The sequence below is a fragment of the Enoplosus armatus genome, chromosome 18 (assembly GCF_043641665.1).
Source record: "Enoplosus armatus isolate fEnoArm2 chromosome 18, fEnoArm2.hap1, whole genome shotgun sequence".
Lineage (NCBI taxonomy): Eukaryota > Metazoa > Chordata > Actinopteri > Centrarchiformes > Enoplosidae > Enoplosus > Enoplosus armatus.
This window is the reverse complement of record NC_092197.1, coordinates 18,724,239-18,744,505: the sequence shown is the minus strand read 5'-3', so window position 1 is coordinate 18,744,505 and position 20,267 is coordinate 18,724,239. Positions and strand designations below refer to the sequence as shown.

Here is a 20,267-nt window from a genome sequence, read left to right as displayed (position 1 = left end):
CACTGGCTGTCTGACTCTTTGATGTTGTGGCTCCTGGCGAGACCAGGCGCCATCTTGAATTCATTTACAGGCCGCAGTGTAAACAAGCCACACAGCCGGACCGTCTGCTTCTTCTTCTTCTTCTTCTCTTTTTCTGCTTCTTTTCTTTACTTTATTTTTCTTTGATTTGTTTATTTTTTCTTTAATTTGCAATTTCACTTTTCTTGTGTGTGTGCACAGACGTGGCTTCTTGGTCTCCCCGCTTTCTTTTTTCTCTTTCATCGGCGCATCTCATTTTTAGCTACTTTTTCTTTCTCACCTATTTTTTTTATTTCCTTTACTCTTCTTTTCCTTTCCTTTATGTTTTATTTTTTGAGGAACTTGAGGAACAGTTTACAACGTTGGTTGGACAATTCATCCTATTCTGTTCTTTGTGGTTCAGGACTGTTGTTCTATACAATTAGTCATTTTAATATTTGAATTGCCAAGTATTTTCCTGGAAACCATCATGACTAGAACTGAGTAAAAACATAAATACTCTGTTTGACTCACCGACGGTCACAGACTGAGGTCAACAACTCCAGTATAAAGAAATCAACTGTTAAATACAACAAGTTACTGCAGAAAAGTGTATGTGACTGAAGAGCTGCTAACTGGGTTACTGCTGATGGAGGAAAGCAGTAAATAATAGATAAACAGTCTGCTGCCTGAGAGAGAAGGAGAGAGGAGAGGAGAGGAGGAAACAAGAGAGGAGGGAACAGGAGAGGAGGAGAGGAGGAAACAAGAGAGGAGGGAACAGGAGAGGAGGAGAGGAGGAAACAAGAGAGGAGGGAACAGGAGAGGAGGAGAGGAGATGAGGAAACAAGAGAGGAGGGAACAGGAGGGGAGGAGAGGAGATGAGGAAACAAGAGAGGAGGGAACAGGAGAGGAGAGGAGGAAACAAGAGAGGAGGAAACAAGAGAGGATGGAACAGGAGAGGAGGAAACGAGAGAGGAGGGAACAGGAGAGGAGAGGAGGAAACAAGAGAGGAGGGAACAGGAGAGGAGAGGAGGAAACAAGAGAGGAGGAAACAAGAGAGGATGGAACAGGAGAGGAGAGGAGGAAACAAGAGAGGAGGGAACAGGAGAGGATGGAAAAGGAGAGGAGGAGAGGAGATGAGGGAACAGGAGAGGAGAGGAGGAAACAGGAGAGGAGGAGAGGAGAGGAGGAAACAGGAGAGGATAGGAGGGAATAAGAGTGTATGGATATATACGTCTCATAACAATTAATGGAGACTTCTTTAGATCTATGGAAGGAAAAACATCCTGAATTTGTGTGGATACACACACACACACACACACACACACACACACACACTCTGACCAATTCATCTTTTTCCTGTTCTCAGTTACACACTCCTTAGTCTTCAGTCACACACACACACACTTTTTAAATGCAAAACAATTCACAGCCACACTCACTCATGTGTCACACACCTCTCTCTCTCTCTCTCTCTTTGCCCGGCCCCCCAGTGTTTTCTGTCTGAGTAACTCGACCCCCCTTCAGTCACAGGTGCACCACGCTAAGACACTCACACACACACACACACACATGCTGAGTCCACTTGTCTTCACATAGGGGGCTCTAATCAAGCCACAGGAAGCCTGAGCTCCACAGGGAGTGCGTGTGTGTGTGTGAGTGTGTGTGTGTGTGTGTGTGTGTGTGTGTGTGTGTGCGCGCGCTCGTTCAGTTACAAGTGAATTGAAGAATGTGTTTCGGTCCATGAAACTCACTGCGAGTGTGTGAAGGCTCTGCATGTTTTCAATTACACACAAGCATTTTTGCAGATGTGCGTGTGCGTGTGTGTGTGTGTGTGTGTGTGTGTGTTTTCTGTCTTTACATCTTTTCACTTTCTGTCACTCTTTTTCTCTTTTCCTGTCCACTTTAGTTTCTATTTGTTTTTGATTCTTTTAATAATTCTTTGTAGTGGTGCTACTTTTTATTTGATTTTATTATGGGGTTATTTTTTTAGGGACAAGTGTAGAGAAACACTGACAGTTGCAGAAGCAGTGTCCGATGTACCATACGTGTGTGTGTGTGTGTGTGTGTGTGTGTGTGTGTGTGTGTGTGTGTGTAGCCTGACGCCTGAGACCAAGAGCTTATGCGTATGAGAGATGAGGAAAAAAGTCATTGCATGCTTAAAAGTTAGAACTGTATTAAATGGTAAGAAGCTTATTGGCCCTAACAGTTCCACCTAACTTGTGTGAGCTGACACTTCACATCCTGCGCCGTCTCTAGTTCACCCTCGCGTTGAAAGGGTGTGTGATTGGGAGCGTTCGGCATTAGGCAGGAAGTGTCGAGCCGGTCTGCAGCAGTGCAAGTGTTGCTGCAGCCACAAACTAAACCGTATCGTCAGCATACATTTTGCGCAACTCCTGTGCAGAGAGGTCATCGATGTAAAAGCTAAACAACAAAGGCCCAAGACCTGATCCTTGCGGTGTGCCCGTTTTACTTTTCACAGTCTTCAGATTTAGACTGACCAGTGTCGTGACTCCTATTGCGCGATTAAGAACGAAACCATGTTCTTGCTTCTCTCTGTTTTTTCTTTTTCAGTCTTTCTGTCTTTTTTTCCAATTTCTTCTTTCTATTTTATCATCTTTTTCTCCACGTTATCTTTTTGTGTTTTATTTCTCTCGTGGGTGTTTTTTCTACTTTGTCATTAAGTGTTTTCACATCCAAACTTCATTCATTTCTCTCTCTAAATATCACTTTTTCTTGAGTAGCTTCCCTCTTTTTTTTTATAATCGTTCTCTCGATATTTCTGTCTGTATTTCTATTTATATTTTCCTCTGCACCGTTTTCTTTCCTTACTCTCTCTATTTGTGTCTCTCTCTCTCCCTCTCTCTCTCTCTCTCTCTCTCTGCACTGCATCATATGGAGTAAATTAGACAGCCATGCTCAAAACTGTGTGAGTGTGTGTGTGTGTGTGTGTGTGTGTACATCTGGTTCACATTAGTGCAATTGCAGGTTGGTAGAATAAAGGGCTCGGCTCGGAGGTGGTGGGTGGGATTTCCTTCCGCTTTCTCACACACACACACACGCAGTTTTTTCCCTCCATGTGTTTTGAATCAGGAACATAATTAACCTTCAGAGGATTCCGAGGCCGCGGCTCAGATCTCCGCTATAAAAATACATCTAAAAAACAGAAACCCCCGAAATATGTTTGATCCGTCTGCAGCGCGTTTGATTCGCGTTCCCACAACTGCCTCCGGACGGGGCTGCAGAGCTCAGCGGCACGAGCGGTGTGAATGGAGGTGGAACCTGAACCTGTCTACCTGCTACCTGTCTACCTACCTGTACCTGCCTGTAAGCCATTCTCACTAATAAACACAGCGGAGTCATCCTGCTGCCCGCCTCGTTTTGGGTCCATTTGGGTCCGGCGCTGCACGGAGACGCTTGAACCAGAGAATGTTTGACATGATGATGAATGGCTTCCGCGGTTCATCAATTATTCAAAATGCCTGCATTGTACTGTACGTTGAGTTGCATCTCCTCCGTTGTTTTTCGCGTCCGGTTGTGTGAAACTGTTTGTGTGAAAGTGAATAAAAGACAAGATGAAAGTGAAACCAGCCTCTCAGAAATGAGAGAGACAGAGGACAGTGAGGAGGAGGAGGAGGAGGAGGAGGAGGAGGAGGGAGAGAGGGGAAACAAAGAGAGAGAAAAAATTGGACAGGCACAGGTGCAGCCGACTGTGTGTGTGTGTGGGTGTATATTTGTGTGTGTGTGTGTGTGCGCGCAAGTATGTGTGTGTCTGTCAAGAGGTTTCGTGACTGCTCCTTTGAGTGTTCACATTCCAGCACATCTGCTTTGGATGAAGCGTGGTAAACTCTGTATGTGTGTGTGTGTGTGTGTGTGTGAGAGAGACAGAGAAGAAAAAACAAGGCAGAAACATTCTTAAGTCCTTAACTGAGCAAAATGCTGATTTGTCTCTTGCCCCGGTCTCTGTCTGGCCGTCTGTCGGTGGAAGTGTATTCACCGAGTTGTATATTAGCGGCAAAACTAAGAAGCGAGGCGAAAAACAAAAACAAAAACCTGGTCATCGATCAACCTGCAGGTCGAGATCTGAGAGCAGTTGAGGACAAAATCCTCAAGCGTGGTTGATGTTTGGAGCTGTGAAGACGAAGTTGCGTGTGTTGATGTTTCAGCGAATTAGCCCGCTCTCCGGTCTGGTCCGGTTTGTACCACATGTGCGCACCTGATCTGGAAGTGAAACGTGATCCCATTTGGCTCCGGCCCCTTTCAGTAACGCCAGGCTGCTCCCGTGAGCTCCGTCATTGGTCGAAAAAGTCTCGACAGTGAAAGAGACCGGGGCCTAGCAGCCAGATGTGGGCATATCCTGCCGAAGCCGAATGTCATTGGTCGTTTGATGCTCAGCGTCATCTCCAGCGCGTCCTCATGGTCCCCAGAGGAATGCCACTGGCTTTGGTGATCCCCTAACTTTTAATCTACCACCGCCAGCAGTTCAGCGTCATCACTTATCCTGTGAGACATCTCAACATCTACCAGATGGGTGGCCACCAGATTTGGTGCATTCATTCATGATTCAAGTTTTCATCCAGCTCCGCCAGCATTTTTAATTGTCCAATATTTTGGTTTATGACTAAATAGCTACACACACACACACACACACACACACACACACACACACTGTTTAACCGTAGTTAATTGAGAAAGGTGTAATGGACAGTGTTCCCAGTCAACACTTTTAAGCTATCAACATGTCATTTATGTTAAAAAACGTGAATTATTTTCAGGCTCATCTTCTGCGGAGTGTGTGTCTGTGCAAGTTTAGTAAGGTCAAAAGTGGAGGAAGAGCAGGAGGAGCGGCTCCTTCTCTTCGTCCTCCTCTTTCTCATCCTTCCCTCCTCCTTTTTGTCAGAGGAGCTGAAGGAGAGACAGAGGTTGAACAGATGCCTCCCACATTTGGAGGCAATAACGGAGAGGAGAAGCATCAAACGCCAAACAAAGACAAAAAGCCTCCTTTTTGTTCTTTCCTTTCTTTCCATTTTTCTCTCGTTTTGTTTCCGTTTACTGTCTTTTTATCTGCGTCCAACTTTTAGCATTTCACTTTGTTCCATGTATTGTTTTTCTGTCTTTCCAGTCTCCCTTTAACGAAAGCCTTCAGGGCGCAGCAGCATTTCCATCGCTGTCAACAAGTTCGAACTGAAACTGCGGAGAAAATAATGTATCTTTGTTTCTTTTCTCTGATGATTCATTTCTTTTCATTAGTGTTTGTACTTATTTCCCATGATGATATTGTCTTTCTGAAGATAAATCGAGCTCAAACTTCCGAAAGACATTTACAGGTGTTCCTCTATTAGATTAAAGTTCAGCTGCTTGGACCTGTGTGTTCGCACAGCTGGTCGATCTGAATACATTTTGAGTGCGTCTTGTGTTGTTCTGTCAGCTCCATCGGGAATCAGTTTTCCGGGGGGAATGCGTCTTTATTCTTTCGTCCCGTCGCCGGGGGCAACGCGGAGCGAAGCTTTGATGAAATCTGTGATGTTTCGTGTTCTGTGAAGATTCCCTCAATCTGCCAAACGTCACGACACAGCGGGAGGTTACACAACCGTTTCTACTGGGTTCTGTCAGGGGTTTCTACTGTGCTTGCAGATGACCACTTTACACAACAGGCTACACTGCTTTCTATTAGTAGCTGCCATTGTTCTGGAAAGCAACAGGTTCAACTGCCTTGTATTAGGGTTCTATGCAGGGAATTGGTTTTAGTGGTTTCTGTTGTAATGGAGAACTGTTTCTATCATTCCACGCAGAACTGGTTCCACTGGTTCCCATTGCCTTTCTACTACCAGAGAACCGGTTTGAGTGGTTTCTGTTCTGTTTCTACTGCAGTACATATAATTCTACACTAGTTTCAAGATGACTCGCGTGTGGCACAGTGGACTGGTTTGATTGGTTTCCCTTCTGGTTCTAGTGTGGTGAAATAGCTGTTTTACAAAACTGGTTTGATATCGTAAGGAACTGGCTCTGCTTGTTTCTGTTAGGTCCTTATTATGGAACAATAACTATTGTACACAACTGCTGTGATTTCTGTTATTGTACAAAGAAAAGAACAGGTTTCTATTGTTTCCATTGTGAGACAGATCACAGGTGTCTGAACTGCTTCACGCATTTCCATTCAGTTTACTGTACAAAGACACTCGTTTCTGTTGGGCTGCTATCATCACACAGACAACTAGTTCAACTGGTTTCAGTGCAGCTCCTATTGTACTGGCTCCACTGGTTCCATTGTAGTTCAGGAATCTCGTCTGGGTGCTTTATGTTCTGTTTGTATTGTGGCACAGATCAGAATTTTTCCACATTGTTCTACATCTATTGTACAGAACTGGTTCCACTGCTTTTTTTTTTTTACTTTGTTTCTATAATTGTACAGAGGACTGGTCTGACTGGTTTCTGATGTGTTTCTATTGTCGATCGGACAAGTGTTTGAGCAGTATTTGCTCTGTTTCTACTTGGTTACGGATCAGAAATCTACACATGGGGTTCTGGTTTCTGTTGTTTCTACCATGGTACCGAGGACTTGTTCCACATGTTTATATTAGGGTTTCAAAGAGATACAATAACAATTTCATGAAACCAGTTAAACTAGTTTTTGGTTCTGATACCATAGGAAACTGATTCAACTGGTTTCTATCAGGTTTCCAGCATGGAAATCGCTATTTTATAGAATTGCTTTCATTGGTTTCTATTGTGTCCCTGTTGTGGTACAAAGACCTGGTTTCTGTTGTTCCACTGTGGTACGGATCCTGTTTTTACAGAACTGGTTCGACTGGTTCAATGACAGAGAGATGGCCCCATTGAGTTCTATTGTGTTTCTATCATTACAGATACTACTTTTACTGTTTATTTTTTCAAGGCAGCTCCTATTACAGAACCAGTTCAGCCAATTTCCATTTTGTTTCTATTGTGGTACAGATCATCATTTTACACAACTGGTACCACTGGTTTCTATTGTGTCACTTTGCAGAAGTGCTTCCACTTGTTTTTGTTGTTTTTCTACATAGAGAACTGGTTCAACAGGTTTCCATGTGGCTCCTGTACTGTACAGAACTGGTTCTGGGGGTTTCCACTGTCTTTCTATTGTGTCACAGAGATCTGGTTTGACTGGTTTCCATTCTGTGTCTATTGTAGTAGAAATCCTAACATTTCCAACCCAATGATGACATTCAGGTGAACATGGTCATGTCATAATACCCGACTGAGACATGTTATGGGACACAGCTGCATATGAAGGTTATTGATTGGAGATAAACTGGTTTCTATTGTGGTTCACATTATTTTTATCTGCTTTGTGGTTTGCCAGTTGTCAGTGAAATGACAACACTGTCCGCGGTTTCTCTGATTGGCTCGAGGTCTGTGGGAATACTGATCCTGCTGTGTGTGTGTGTGTGTGAGTGTGTTGCGGACTGCAGGAAGTGAGGTTGTTATTGTGTCTCTCTGCATTCCTCAGACTTGAACACACTCTGCACCTGTCCCTGTCTGTCTGTAACACACACACACACACACACACACACACACACACACACACACAGATACTCTTACATAAATACACACACACACACACACACACAAATCACAGTCTTTCGTCACCAGTCTTACAACACATTCAATGGGAAAATGTGCCTGCAAGACATGAGACATAAATCTAAACATTTTCAACAGGAACAACACAAATGTGCATGTCTGTGTGTGTTTGTGTGTGTGTGTGTGTATTTTCTTGTACAGGCTTTGGGTCAATAAATGTGGTTTTATCATCAGAGCACAAACTCAGTTCTCAGAGGGGAAGAGGAGGAGGAGGAGGAGGAGGATGTTTGAGGGGATTTGAGTTTAGCTCTAATGACATCTACAGACACTATGTGTCTGTGTGTGTGTGTGTGTGTGTGTGTGTGTGTGTGAGGGTGCAGTGACGGAAGGATTTAGAGCCTTAAAACTCCTGCAAGGTGCATTGTGGAAAATTACCAACCCCTCCCAGCTGATTAGCTTCTCTTAGCATCTGTGTATTTAAGTTTGTGTGTGTGCGAGTCTGTGTGTGCGTGCGGGTGGGTGGGTGGGTGGGTGTTTCCTGACCTCAGCCTTTCATTCCCACAGTTCCCAGTGTTCCCTGCTCCTCAGACGTCCTCAGATTGTTGTGGCGTTTATCGCTGTGATTGCGTCTTTCCGCGACCAGCCGCCTCAGGATGTAAACACAGCCGGCACAAGGCTATTCTCTGGAGCGCAGCTTTTACTTGACAGAAGCAACTGAACAGTTACTGTGTGCAACAAAACCGAAACCACCACTCCAGGCAGCTATTAAACTTACCTGAGTTGCGTAATCCATCACATTAGACATCAAGTCTTTAATTGGTCAGACCCGCTAACATTACACGGTAATGCAGTCAAAGCGTGGATTGGATGGATTCTAACAAACAGAATAGTATGGAAACCAAAGGATGTCTCGGAATATAGAAAAAAAAATACATTCAAATTAAAAAGACACAGCAGCACGGCAACCACATATCCAGTACTGGATGATTCTGCAAAACCCTTGTTTATGTATGATATCAATGTTTTTCCTAAAGGTTAGGGAAAGATCATGGTTATGACAAGTCAACTATGGTTATGGTTTTTAAATTAATTTAAAAAAAATTGATTGAAGGTCTGCGACAGGACACAAACTCCAGTCTCCTGCATTAGAGTCAAACTCGCCACACACACGTTGGCATTGGGCGTAAATCCCAAGGTATGCAATCGTTCAATGGGAATGTTATACTGGGCTGATCAAATGTGTGATATAAAGTGAAAAACAGGCAAAAACACTTCAATGACAAGATCAAGGAACAGGTTAGTAAAAAGTAATTTACAGGTACCAGGCAGGTAGTCACAGTACCAGCTGTGCCACTGTGATCTGAAGGGTGACTACACCCAGGCTAGAACCCGTTCTCATTCAATCCCTTGTTCCTTTCCTGAGAACCCGAGGGGCTCACTCTCTGTATGTTGCAAAGTTCATCGCCACGGGGGGGGCCTCACTGAAGCAAAGACATCATGTGAAGACCACCAACTGAATGCAGCCACTGTCTTATCAGCTTGTGTCTCTTCTTGTTCCTTCCACTTTCACACCTGTGCACCGCTGGCCGTTTTGCTGCAGGAAAAAAAAAAAGGGGGTATGACTGCCAGTTCGTCAGTTTGAAAGTCTCTGAGATTCCTTCTTAGATTCTCTGCATGGTCCCACTGTGTCCCCAAGATGTTTTACCTTTGAGGGTACAGGACAGTAATGCAAAGGAAATCAGTGCCAGTTTTTCCCCCTCAGAAGTAAAAGCCAGCCAATCAGCGAGCTCACAGTGATCTGAGTCAGGTTTTTGTTCAGCAGAAACTGTTGGAGGCTGTTTTCTGTTTTTAATAATTTCTCTCAGGGAGTGTGGGAAGCGAGATGATGGGTTTTTTTTTTTATATAATGCCCCCAAGTGTTTTTTTTTTCTTCATCTTTTTCTTTTGTTTTCTTCTCTCTGTGTTTTATCACATCTGGGTTCCATCCCATATGCAAATACTTTAAAGTTAACAAAGCAGCCCATGTCTTTTTTTAGGGGATCGAGGTAGATTAGGTGTAGCTGTGGAGCAGGGGTTTTTTTTTTTTCATTTTGATGTGAGTCATTGGGGGAGTAAGAGAGAGAGAGAGAGAGAGGGAGAGAGAGAAATGCGCTTTCAACAGCTGTTCCAGGGTTTGCGTCATGCAGCGCAAGCTAGCGTCATGGCTGAGTGTTCGCACGCTATACACACACACACACACACACACACACAGAGGCATGCTGTGGGGAGCCCCAGTCGAAGGCATGACCAAACACAGGCATTGTGTTCTCATGCAGCCGCTGTGTTGCTGAGGAAGAGTGATGGCAGGCTGCTGGTTCTGCTTGCAGTCTCACGTTTTACTACGTTTGCTGCATGACTGCTGCGCTGCTGCTGCTGCTGCTGCTGCTGCTGCTGCTCCCGCCCCTCTGAGAGGAGGCGCTCTGTTGTTGGCTGTTGTATTTGTTAAAACTATGTTACAGTCATTGCAACAGAAGTGCTTGGTGCTGTGGATGCAAGCGATGCGGTTACCATGGTCACCAATATAGTTCGTACATTGTGGATTTTTACGTTTTCATGCTTTTTAGAAACAATATAAGCTTTGAAAGTGTATATTTTAAGTTATTAGTTATATGTATGCTGTAAAAATACAATTCCTGGGCTTTTTTCTTTTTTTAAAAAGTGTAAAAATTATTTTATTAAAAACAAAACAAAATATGAAATCATTTTTACCTATTATTTTTGAAAAGTTTCAAAATGTAATCATTCAGCAAAATGTGAAAACAAGAAAACAGCATACATAGTTTTAAAACGATTCAAATTTAAACAACATACAAAGTAAAAAAAGTTTTAAGCTTATTGAGAAAATATTTAAAAATGATAAGTTATTTCATTTTTTTTAAGTAATAATAAATCAACTAAATAGGCAAACATATGGTTGTCCTGGAAGAAGTTAGACAAAGTTCTCAGAGTAAGTTGAAAATCAGAAGCAAACAGCATTGACAGCTCAGGAGGTGGTGTGTCCGTCTGGTCTGGCGAAGGTTGATGTTGCCAGTTTTAAACCTTCCGCTCAGTGCTTCTTAGTTACGGAGCGAGGTGTCAATCACCTGTTACAGCCGAGTGGAAATGACGTTCGTCTGCAGCTGATTCCTGCTCAGCCTCGGAGAGGAACATGGGAGAATGGACGTTTTTTGGCAGGCTGTGTTCGACTGGGAGCCTCTGATGAGAACGAGTTGTATTTTGATCCGAGCGCAGACTTCTGAATGATGTCGTGTGTCTCTGTGTTTGTGTTGCAGGTGTACGCTCCATCTGCCAGTACAGCCGACTACAACAGGGACTCACCGGGTTATCCATCCTCCAAACCTCCCAGCTCTGGCTTCCCTAGCTCATTCTTCATGCCAGGTACTCATGCACGCACACACCCACACACACACACACACACACACATGGTCTGTCCCTCATCAAAACTCCCTGCAGTGGATTTCTGAGCTCATTGTGGATACTGGATCACAGACAAAATGAGCTCAAGCTTACCCGAGCTAAAAGGAGGTTCTTCTACCAAAATCCTCCGAAGATTTGACTTTATTAGTTATCGTGACAGCAAGAGCGCATGCTTGCTTTTGCTGTGAAAGCGTCAAATTCAGATTTTCTGATTCAAAAGCAAAGAGGTGTCACAGAAACAGCGGACAAAGTTGAGATGTTAAGAGAGTTAAATGAACCAGAAGAATTGTCCCTATGGTTACCTTCAGCGTCTTCGAAGTGTCCTGTTGTACGACTTTAACGGACACTTGCCAGCCAATCAAACAAGTGAACCCTGTGGACATACAGCACTAATAACGGTTGTAACCGAGTTCAGACTAAACGAAGAGTGAATTGTGACCTTGTTTGGATGACACAGATTCGACCGCCGGGGAGTGTTTCCACTTGAAAGACTCGTATTTTCCCTCTCACCTGGGTGTCTCTCACATAAACACACACACACACACTCCCAGAAAAAACCTTCCAGACATCGATAAAGACACAAGTGAAAAGGTCCCAAAATCAGCACAAATCTGTGTTAACCTGGTTATTCTCGAAAAACTGAAGAAGAAAACCAGGTGTCCCATTTGTTTGGAGGTTTTTCTGAAATCAGGTTGCTGCATAAAGTGGGTCAGATTACTAAAGTGCATGTAGACGTGAGTGTGAGTGAGTCACAGGGAGGTTTAACAACAGAGAGAAACCTCAGTATATTTTTAACTTGTGGCCTGCGCAGAGATGAAACTGATCTCAAACCAGCATACAGCCCATCACATGCGCCTCCCTCTCCCTCTCTGTGCATCTCTCCATCAGATGGTCACCACAGTGGCGATCCCTGGAGCAGCAGCAGTAGCAGTATGGGCCAGCAGGGTTACCACGGCAGCATGCTGGGGGGCGGGAACTCTGCTCACGGCCCCGCCCAGAGCTCCTCCTACTGCGGGATTCACCCTCACGACAGATTGGTGAGCAGAGCTGTCAATCGCAGTGTATAGGTTGTAACACAGGTGATGCCCTCCTTCCAGGAAGTCACTCCAGAGATTAACTGTACTTTACATACATATACATAAATAGTCAGTTCATCCATGATATTCCACACCATGGCTTTCATATTGTGGATTTTTCCTGTTGTTTTTCTTTTTCTTTTTCTTTTTTTTTTTAAGATAAAAAAAACAACATGTTTCTAGTTTACAGAAGCTATCTAAAGTAAAACGTATGCAAAGAAAAATAAGAAAAATATGGGCTCTCTTGGGCTTTCTTTGTATATTTTTGTCATAATTTAAGAATTTCTTCAAATTGAATTCTATTTGTAACCATACATAGAATTCATAATGTTGTGGTGTCATCTCTATCATAAATGTATTCATTTCATTTATTAATTTGTGTTTACCTTGCTTACCTTGTATGGGTTTATACAAATTCCGCAGATGGGTTCAAACAGTTTAGGGTAGTCCTGAAAAAACCCTTACATAATAATTAAATAATAATAAAACACCAGGAAATGTCGACTAATTTGTTGACAAGTAGATGGTGTTTTTTTCAGACCAATGACATGGGAAACCAGGCCGATAAACAACAATTTAAATGCTCAAGTAACGATGGTAATTAGTTAGTTGAAAGTTATAACATTTTAAATCACAGCCACATTCCTGGTAAAGTCAAACATTTATAAGCAACAAATGTCAGTAGTAAAAAAAAATGTGTTACAAGTTTCATGTGGTTCTGTCCGTCTCTCAGCAGAGCTACCCGTCGCACTCGTCTGCAGATATCAGCTCCAGCCTTCCTCCCATGTCCAGCTTCCACCGAGGGGGAGGGAGCGGGGGCGGGGGCAATCACTACAGCACCGCCTCTTGCACCGCCCCCTCCACCAACGGCACAGACAGCATCATGGGTAAGCAATGCATGTCGAGGAATGGCGCGGTTTGTTTGTTTTTACAATTGAGTTGAACTATAAAATGCTACTTTTAGAAAATCGATGCTTGTCGGCATGACCCACTTCCTGTGAAGATTTAGCGCCGCCCACTACCCTCTCAAACTCTGGAGATGAAGACGTAGACCTCTTCATGCCGTGTCGCAAAGTCATCTGCTGTCAATCAGTCAGTGGGGAAGCTGTTCATGTGAAGGCGTATTTTATTTGTTTTGATGTCCTATAAACACATTTTTTCGCGTATTGTTTGTCAGAACTGTAGACTTAAGACTTCAAACTTGGACTAGGGTGAGACTTGAGTCACAATAATGAGGATTTGACACTTGACTTGGTTCTGACCTCTGACTTGGACTTGACCTTAAGACTGTTGACAGTTGACTCTCTAAAGATCTGACTTGACTTTCTACTTGAAAGCAAAAGCACTCAAGACCTGAGAGACTTGCATTTGGACTGCCCTCAAGGGCTTCACACTTGACTTAAGACTTTTCGCAAGGACCTAAACGAGCTCTGCCGTGGGTAAGCTTTCATTCTTAAACCGCCTGCAGCCACTTGCACTCATTGCTTGTGAGTGGAGCATTTCACTGTAACAGTAACTGATCATTTAGATTTTTTTCATCTTGAAGTGACCCCGCCTCTCGCCCAATGTCAGCTGAGATTGTCTCCAAATGGATGGATGGATGGATGGACTTGGATGCGCTCGCTGTCTGTGTTTGTGTTTTGACTTTGGAAAAACATCCGCAGATGATCTACTTGCAGTTACTCCTTGAAAGACAACATTACTGGCCCTTTACAGACGGAAGACAACATTAGCTAGACCACATTTTGATTTACCGCCACATGACCAAACATAACTGTCCCTGCTGTGATGAGACTCAGATGATTTAAACCACTTGAAAACTAAACTCTAGTGTCAGGGGAGAAGGCAGGGGGCAGAAATATAACTAAATTGAGGAAAACACTCGGCCTTGACATCACTGGCATACACACAAGCGCACACAAACAGCATGCCAGATGGACCCCTTCCTTTGAGTCCCACAGAACAAATAGGACGGCAATAAGAAACAGATTGAAAGTTTGTTTTCATGGGAAGACATCTCCAACATTCCACAAAGATAGCACACACACACACACACACACACACACACGAGCCCGAGCAGATGAGCGTAAACACAAGATGAACCTCATAAAAAAAATATGACGCTGTTGTTTAAATGTAAACACATGATACACGTGTGTGGACGCGCAGTGTTCACGGCCGTTTCTCTGCCTCGGCCTGATTTTGCGCTGCGTAGTAAACAAGTGAGTTCTCTTCACAGAGAACAGCAGCTGTGGTCACCATGGAGTCAAGTCAGTTGCAGTTGATTTTCACCACGAGCCGTGTTCGCCATGAAAAGTATGAAAAGGTCCATAGAAAAACAGACTCATACAGTCAGCTCCCAAAGACGCGCAACAGGTGGAACCATTTAATGGGACCAAACCAGCACACACACAACCTGCCTGCGAGCTCGACACTGCTGGGCGTGTCTATATTGTGGCGAAAAAGTAAGTGAGTGGAACAGAGTGAATGCCAAACATTTTATGGTTCCTGTCTCTCAAATGCGAGGACTGGCTGCTTGTCCCTGTTCTGATGATGTTAGATTTAATATCGCGGGGGTTTTGGAACGTTGGATGGACAAAACAAGTCACCTTGGACTCTATTTTTCAGTGTGTTCTGATGTTTCAAGAATATAATCAGCAGATTAATCAATAATTTAAATAATTGTTAGTTACAGGCCTAATTCAGTGGACATTTTTTTTTTTCCCCACCATGACCATTAGAGTCTTCTGTAAATGACATGAATCCTAACCGACCACAGCTGCCTTGTTCTTTGTGATGTTTTTTTACGGTCACCTTTCAGTCCACAAGGCGTGAGTGTTTCATTCTCAAAGGAGGGTGCAGCAACACTTGAAGTCCACTTGAAGTAGTATAATTGTTGGATTTAGAAATAAAATGATCAGGGTCATGCACTCACAATGAACACAATTGGTGGGAAGCCGGTGAGGGATCGTGCCTTTGTCACTGCACCAGTGACTCCTACTTCACTAAGGTTTGAGAATGTAGTGTGTTTCCACGGTGTCATGTGGCAGATTTAAGTATACTCAAAAAGTCAGCATGCAGGCTTATAAAAAAGCTTGATTCTTTATTGTGCTGTTGGTGGTCCCACAATGCATTGCTCAGATGAAAGAGAGGGGCTACTCGCAGCTGCGAAAAAACCAAATTGTGGATGGTGATGAGACCAAAGAAGAAAAAAACATGAAATCTTTTCAAAATCTTTTCTAGTTTTCTTTTAGTTTTGTCAATGCACATATTGCATCATTTCCTGTTAGTACAAAAGTACAAATATATAGTACACAGTGAGTACAAGGGACACATCAAAGGAACTGCAGGTCAGAGGTAACTCTGCAGTTAGCCAGAGTATATTATATTATAATGAAATAAGACAAAAGAAATACAATTACCGATTACATACAAATCTAAGTGATATGGTTTATGAACTGAAAATATAAAAACATAAAATAAAACCACTAGATTTTCCTCTTTGAAGAGGTGATGGACAGAGACAGAAAGAAAATACCAAAATCAGTTTCATCTCCTGAATGCACTCCTCCTTTGCGGCTATAAGCTCTCATTTATGAAAAAGATTTTCTCCTGCACATGTTCTAAATTATGCATCAAGTCAGGATACGAGTGTGTGTGTGCGCGCGCGTGTGTGTGTGTGTGTGTGCGTGTGTGTAATAGTAATCCCTTGGATGGTTTACTAGGCCAGTGGTATGGCGTGAGTGAGACATGAGGCTTTAACCCCAAAACATATGCTGCTTCCTGTCTCTCTCTCCCTTCACTCTCTCTTTCTTCATCTCTCTCCCTCTCTCTCTCTCTCTCTCCCTCTCTCTCTCTCTCCCTCCCTCTCTCCCTCTCTCTCTCCCTCTCTCTCTCTCTCCCTCCCTCTCTCCCTCTCTCTCTCCCTCTCTCCCTCTCTCTCCCTCCCTCTCTCCCTCTCTCTCTAACAGCTTAAAGAAGTCCAGTCCTGCCAATTTCTGTAATGGATTCATTTGCCATGAAAGGATGTGTTTTTGCTTTGCAGTGTTTGTGTGCCGTGCATGTGTCTAACTTGTGTGTGCGAGCGCAAACTTTCCATCTGGGATCTGCTATCAGGAGAGATGAGCTGTGAGCATGTCAGAGTCTCTCTGCCTGTGTGTGTGTGTGTGTGTGTGTGTGTGTGTGTGTGTGTGTGTGTGTGTGTGTGGGCGCTCATCTGGTCCTGTGAGGTCACTTCCTTCCTCTCTGGCCTCTGTGCTCTTCAAGTGTGTGAAACAGATTTAGTTGTATTGAAGTCCATGTATCGAAGCATTTGCACACAACCACAGATACACCAACAAACACACACATACACACACACAAACACAAACACATGCTGTCAGCCAGTTAAAATGTTAGAATGGGAGTAAATGTAGACGTTGTATGTCGGTTCCTATTGAGTTCTGTCTGTGATTCCTGTCACGTATTTGAGAAGCAGCCTGTTCACGTCACCATCTCTAACAGCAAGGATTCGGAGCAAAACCAACTCGCTTCAGTGGAATCACCGGTTTGCGTGGAGTCGTTAAAGTGAGTCAGTCGGCACAGAGCTGACCAGGAATGGAGAGCCCAAAACAAAGGATGCTGTCAAATAAGCACCATCACAGTTTTATATAACCACTAACCAGGCATCAGGCAGGATGTGACATAAGTGTGTTAACTCACTTCCAACATGACACTGGGAAGTTGTACGTCTGTAAGAAAGAACAAACGGAGGATTAAAAAAAAAAAACAGGCAAAACAGCGACCTTTGTGACCAATGACTTCATGAAAGAATTGGATTTTTAAGTGGATCAGTATTAATGAGCGTGAAAGGGATGGACTGATGGTGTACGCATAGACAGAATAATCAAAATATGTAGTTAACAACATCCTTATTTACACAAATATGTCCGTCTTTTCCTCCTGTGTGTGTGTGTGTGTGTGTGTGTGTGTGCATATGTGTGTGTGCGTGTGTGTGTGTGTGTGTGTGTGTCACAGCTAACCGAGCACAGACCTCAGCAGCCAGCAGCTCTCAAACAGGAGACGCCTTAGGGAAAGCACTCGCATCCGTAAGTGCAGCACACACAAACACACCTACCGACTGAGAGACCAGTGTTTTATTAATGCAAAATGATTCTTGAATTTATGTATTTATGAGTATTATTTTGTCTTTTTAAGGCCTTTCATGACTTTTGGGGTCATGATCTATCTTTAAATGTTGTTTTCACAATTCTACATGCTTCTCTGACTTTTAAGTTATTATTTTTTTCAGATCTACTCTCCGGATCACACGAACAACAGCTTCTCGTCCAATCCCTCCACCCCAGTCGGCTCCCCACCCTCCCTCACAGGTAGCACATGACACCTGCCCTCCAATCGCAACACACCGGCTACATAGTAGCAGAACCAACAACATGGGAAAAGCAGAGCTGACTCGGACTGGAGACACAAAAATAATGACTTGAAACTTGACTTGAACATGTTTGACTTTTGACCTCTCAACGCAAACTTGTTTTAAATGACTTGATGCTCGACATTTGAGACTTGACTTGAACATGTTTCCGATGATGAGTAATAAAACTTGAAATGATATGAATGACTTAAATTTGCCCTTTTCAAATGACTGGAGACTTGACTTGTTCCAAATGACTTGAGACTTGGCTGAAAGTTGTTTCGAATGACTGGAGACTTAACTTGGACCTGTTTCAAATGATTTGAGACTTGACTTGGACCTGTTTCAAATGACTTGAGACTTGACTTAAACTTGTTTCAAATGACTTGAGACTTGACTTGAACTTGTTTCAAATGACTTGTGACTTGACTTGGACCTGTTTCAAATGACTTGTGACTTGACTTGGACCTGTTTCAAATGACTTGAGACTTGACGTGAACTTGTTTCAAATGACTTCAGCCTTGATTTGACCTTTTGTCAAATGACTTGAAATTTGACTTGAACTTGTTTAAAATGGCTTGAGACTTGACTTGACCTTTTGCCAAATGACTTGAAATTTGACTTGAACTTGTTTCAAATGACTTGAGACTGGACTTGAACTCGTTTCAAATGACTTGAGACTTGACTTGACCTTTTGCCAAATGACTTGAAATTTGACTTGAACTTGTTTAAAATGGCTTGAGACTTGACTTGACCTTTTGCCAAATGACTTGAAATTTGACTTGAACTTGTTTCAAATGGCTTGAGATTTGACTTGAACTCGTTTCAAATGACTTGAGACTGGACTTGAACTCGTTTCAAATGACTTGAGACTTGACTTGACCTTTTGCCAAATGACTTGAAATTTGACTTGAACTTGTTTCAAATGACTTGAGACTTGACTTGGACTCAGATAACTTAAATACAGCTTTGGGAAGAAGAAGTGGGAGAATAAATATAAAAATGATTTAAACAAACTCCAAACAACACATTTAACAAAAGCTCTACATTTCTATTTAATAATTCACGAGCTCTGCTTTGCAAGTAAAATACTTGGCATGAAATAGGACCATAAAAGCACATTAATAATAGCTGTGTCTCTTCTCCATACCCCTCCTCCTCTTCCTATCTCCACCAATTACTCCTCCTCCCGGCTGATGTTGTAAACTCTCCCTGCTCCTTAAAGTGAAAAATGACTTTTCCTAATAATAGTTGTGTCGAATTTGTCTCTAATTGTCGCAGCTACACACACTGTTTGATATTTCTGTGCCGCGCCTTGTGACTGATAGCTTTAATTACGAGCACCACTTCGACAAATCGTTCACAAACCTACCAGCTCTGAAAACACGAGCCCCCACCCCTCTTCCTTCTCCTCCTCCTCGTCATTATAGCTGCCTGGGATATTGCCTGCTAAACCATAATTGGTGTTTATCATTGTGTCAGAGTTACTCCACTTTTTACAAATTAGAAATGAAGCCTATTAGAGCAAACTACATGCAAATTGATATCCAAGGCTAATTCTGCAAGGGTGTTTTACAGTGTTGGACTCGGAATAATTTAGCCTGCCGTTTAATACATATATTTGTATTTGCACATGAATGTACCCAGGTGATTATTCATTAATTAGCATATGGAAATGAGCATGTAATATGAATAAAGGAGTGGGGAGAGAAAAGACTGTGAGACAAAATGGGAAGACAATTAAAAAAAAAAGAAAGAAACAGGAGCTAATGAGATGAGATCAGAGTTACAAGGGAGAGATCAGTGGTGAGGGCAGAGAGGAGGTGAGGGGAGGAGAGGGGAGGAGATGGAGGAATAAGAAAAGAAGAGGATAAAGGAAAGGAGAGGGCACAGACGGGAGAGAGGAGTAGGAAAAAGGAGGTGAAAATAGGAGGAGCACGAGGAGTGGATATGTTGAAGGGCCAATGAATAGGAAGCAAGTGAGGAGAACGAGAACAGGAAAGAGGAAGAAAACAAGAGGAAAGAGAAAAGAAATAGAGATCAAGTGCTAACGGGGTGCTGTGTGTCAATGGGCTGTCTGATTTTCAAACTGGGAAAAACATGACGGCTATTTTTGTCAAAATGATCAAATTTCCTCTTAACTATCCAACAAAATAATTATTTTTGAATAAGTGTTTGAATAAATTGGAGGAGAGAAATGGGCCATCACACATAATGTTACACCTACAACCCCATTCAGCGTTAATGAGGTTCACGAGTTTCGAGTCATGTTATCAATTAAATGTTTGCTGATTGGCTCAGAATGGATCTGAGTTGAAAGTTGATTCTTGATTGGCTGTAAAATATAGGCTGTCTATGTGAGGATGCAAAAACATATAAATGTTGTGAGCCTTAGCGGTCATTAGCGGCTCACATGTGAAATTAAGGCTTGCTCAGTTTTTTTTAAATGTGTCAAGATCAGTTCATGAATGAAATTATGTATAATCCTGAGAACAAAATGTCAGGGGGGGGGAGAAAACAGCGCAGTATAGAGAAAATAAAAAAAAGCTCTGAGAGCTTTTGGGACTCGTGCCAGCATGTTAGTGGTTAGCTCGCCAGCTACAGTCGTTTACCAACTAGCCCTGCCATTACCAGGCCTTTACAATGTACTCTCTCACCAACTTTGGCAGCTTCCATCCATGCAGATAGCTTTGGTTTTATTGGTCCAGGTTTTAAGATGTCCACTTTCTGAGATTTCTGTCTGCACACCGATACAATGGAGGTTA

At 42.9% G+C, this 20,267-nt stretch overlaps 1 protein-coding gene across 3 annotated transcripts in view; it reads left to right on the top strand.

The window, feature by feature from the left end:
* Nucleotides 1-20,267, top strand: part of LOC139301628 (transcription factor 4-like) — a 204,587-nt gene that overhangs the window by 158,359 nt on the left and 25,961 nt on the right. For all 3 annotated transcript variants that reach the window (XM_070925066.1, XM_070925067.1, XM_070925068.1), the window contains 5 exons: nucleotides 10,872-10,977; nucleotides 11,905-12,053; nucleotides 12,829-12,979; nucleotides 17,109-17,179; nucleotides 17,383-17,461. In XM_070925066.1, the coding sequence (XP_070781167.1) occupies nucleotides 10,872-10,977; nucleotides 11,905-12,053; nucleotides 12,829-12,979; nucleotides 17,109-17,179; nucleotides 17,383-17,461 (556 nt within the window). The remainder of the gene's footprint in view (nucleotides 1-10,871; nucleotides 10,978-11,904; nucleotides 12,054-12,828; nucleotides 12,980-17,108; nucleotides 17,180-17,382; nucleotides 17,462-20,267) is intronic.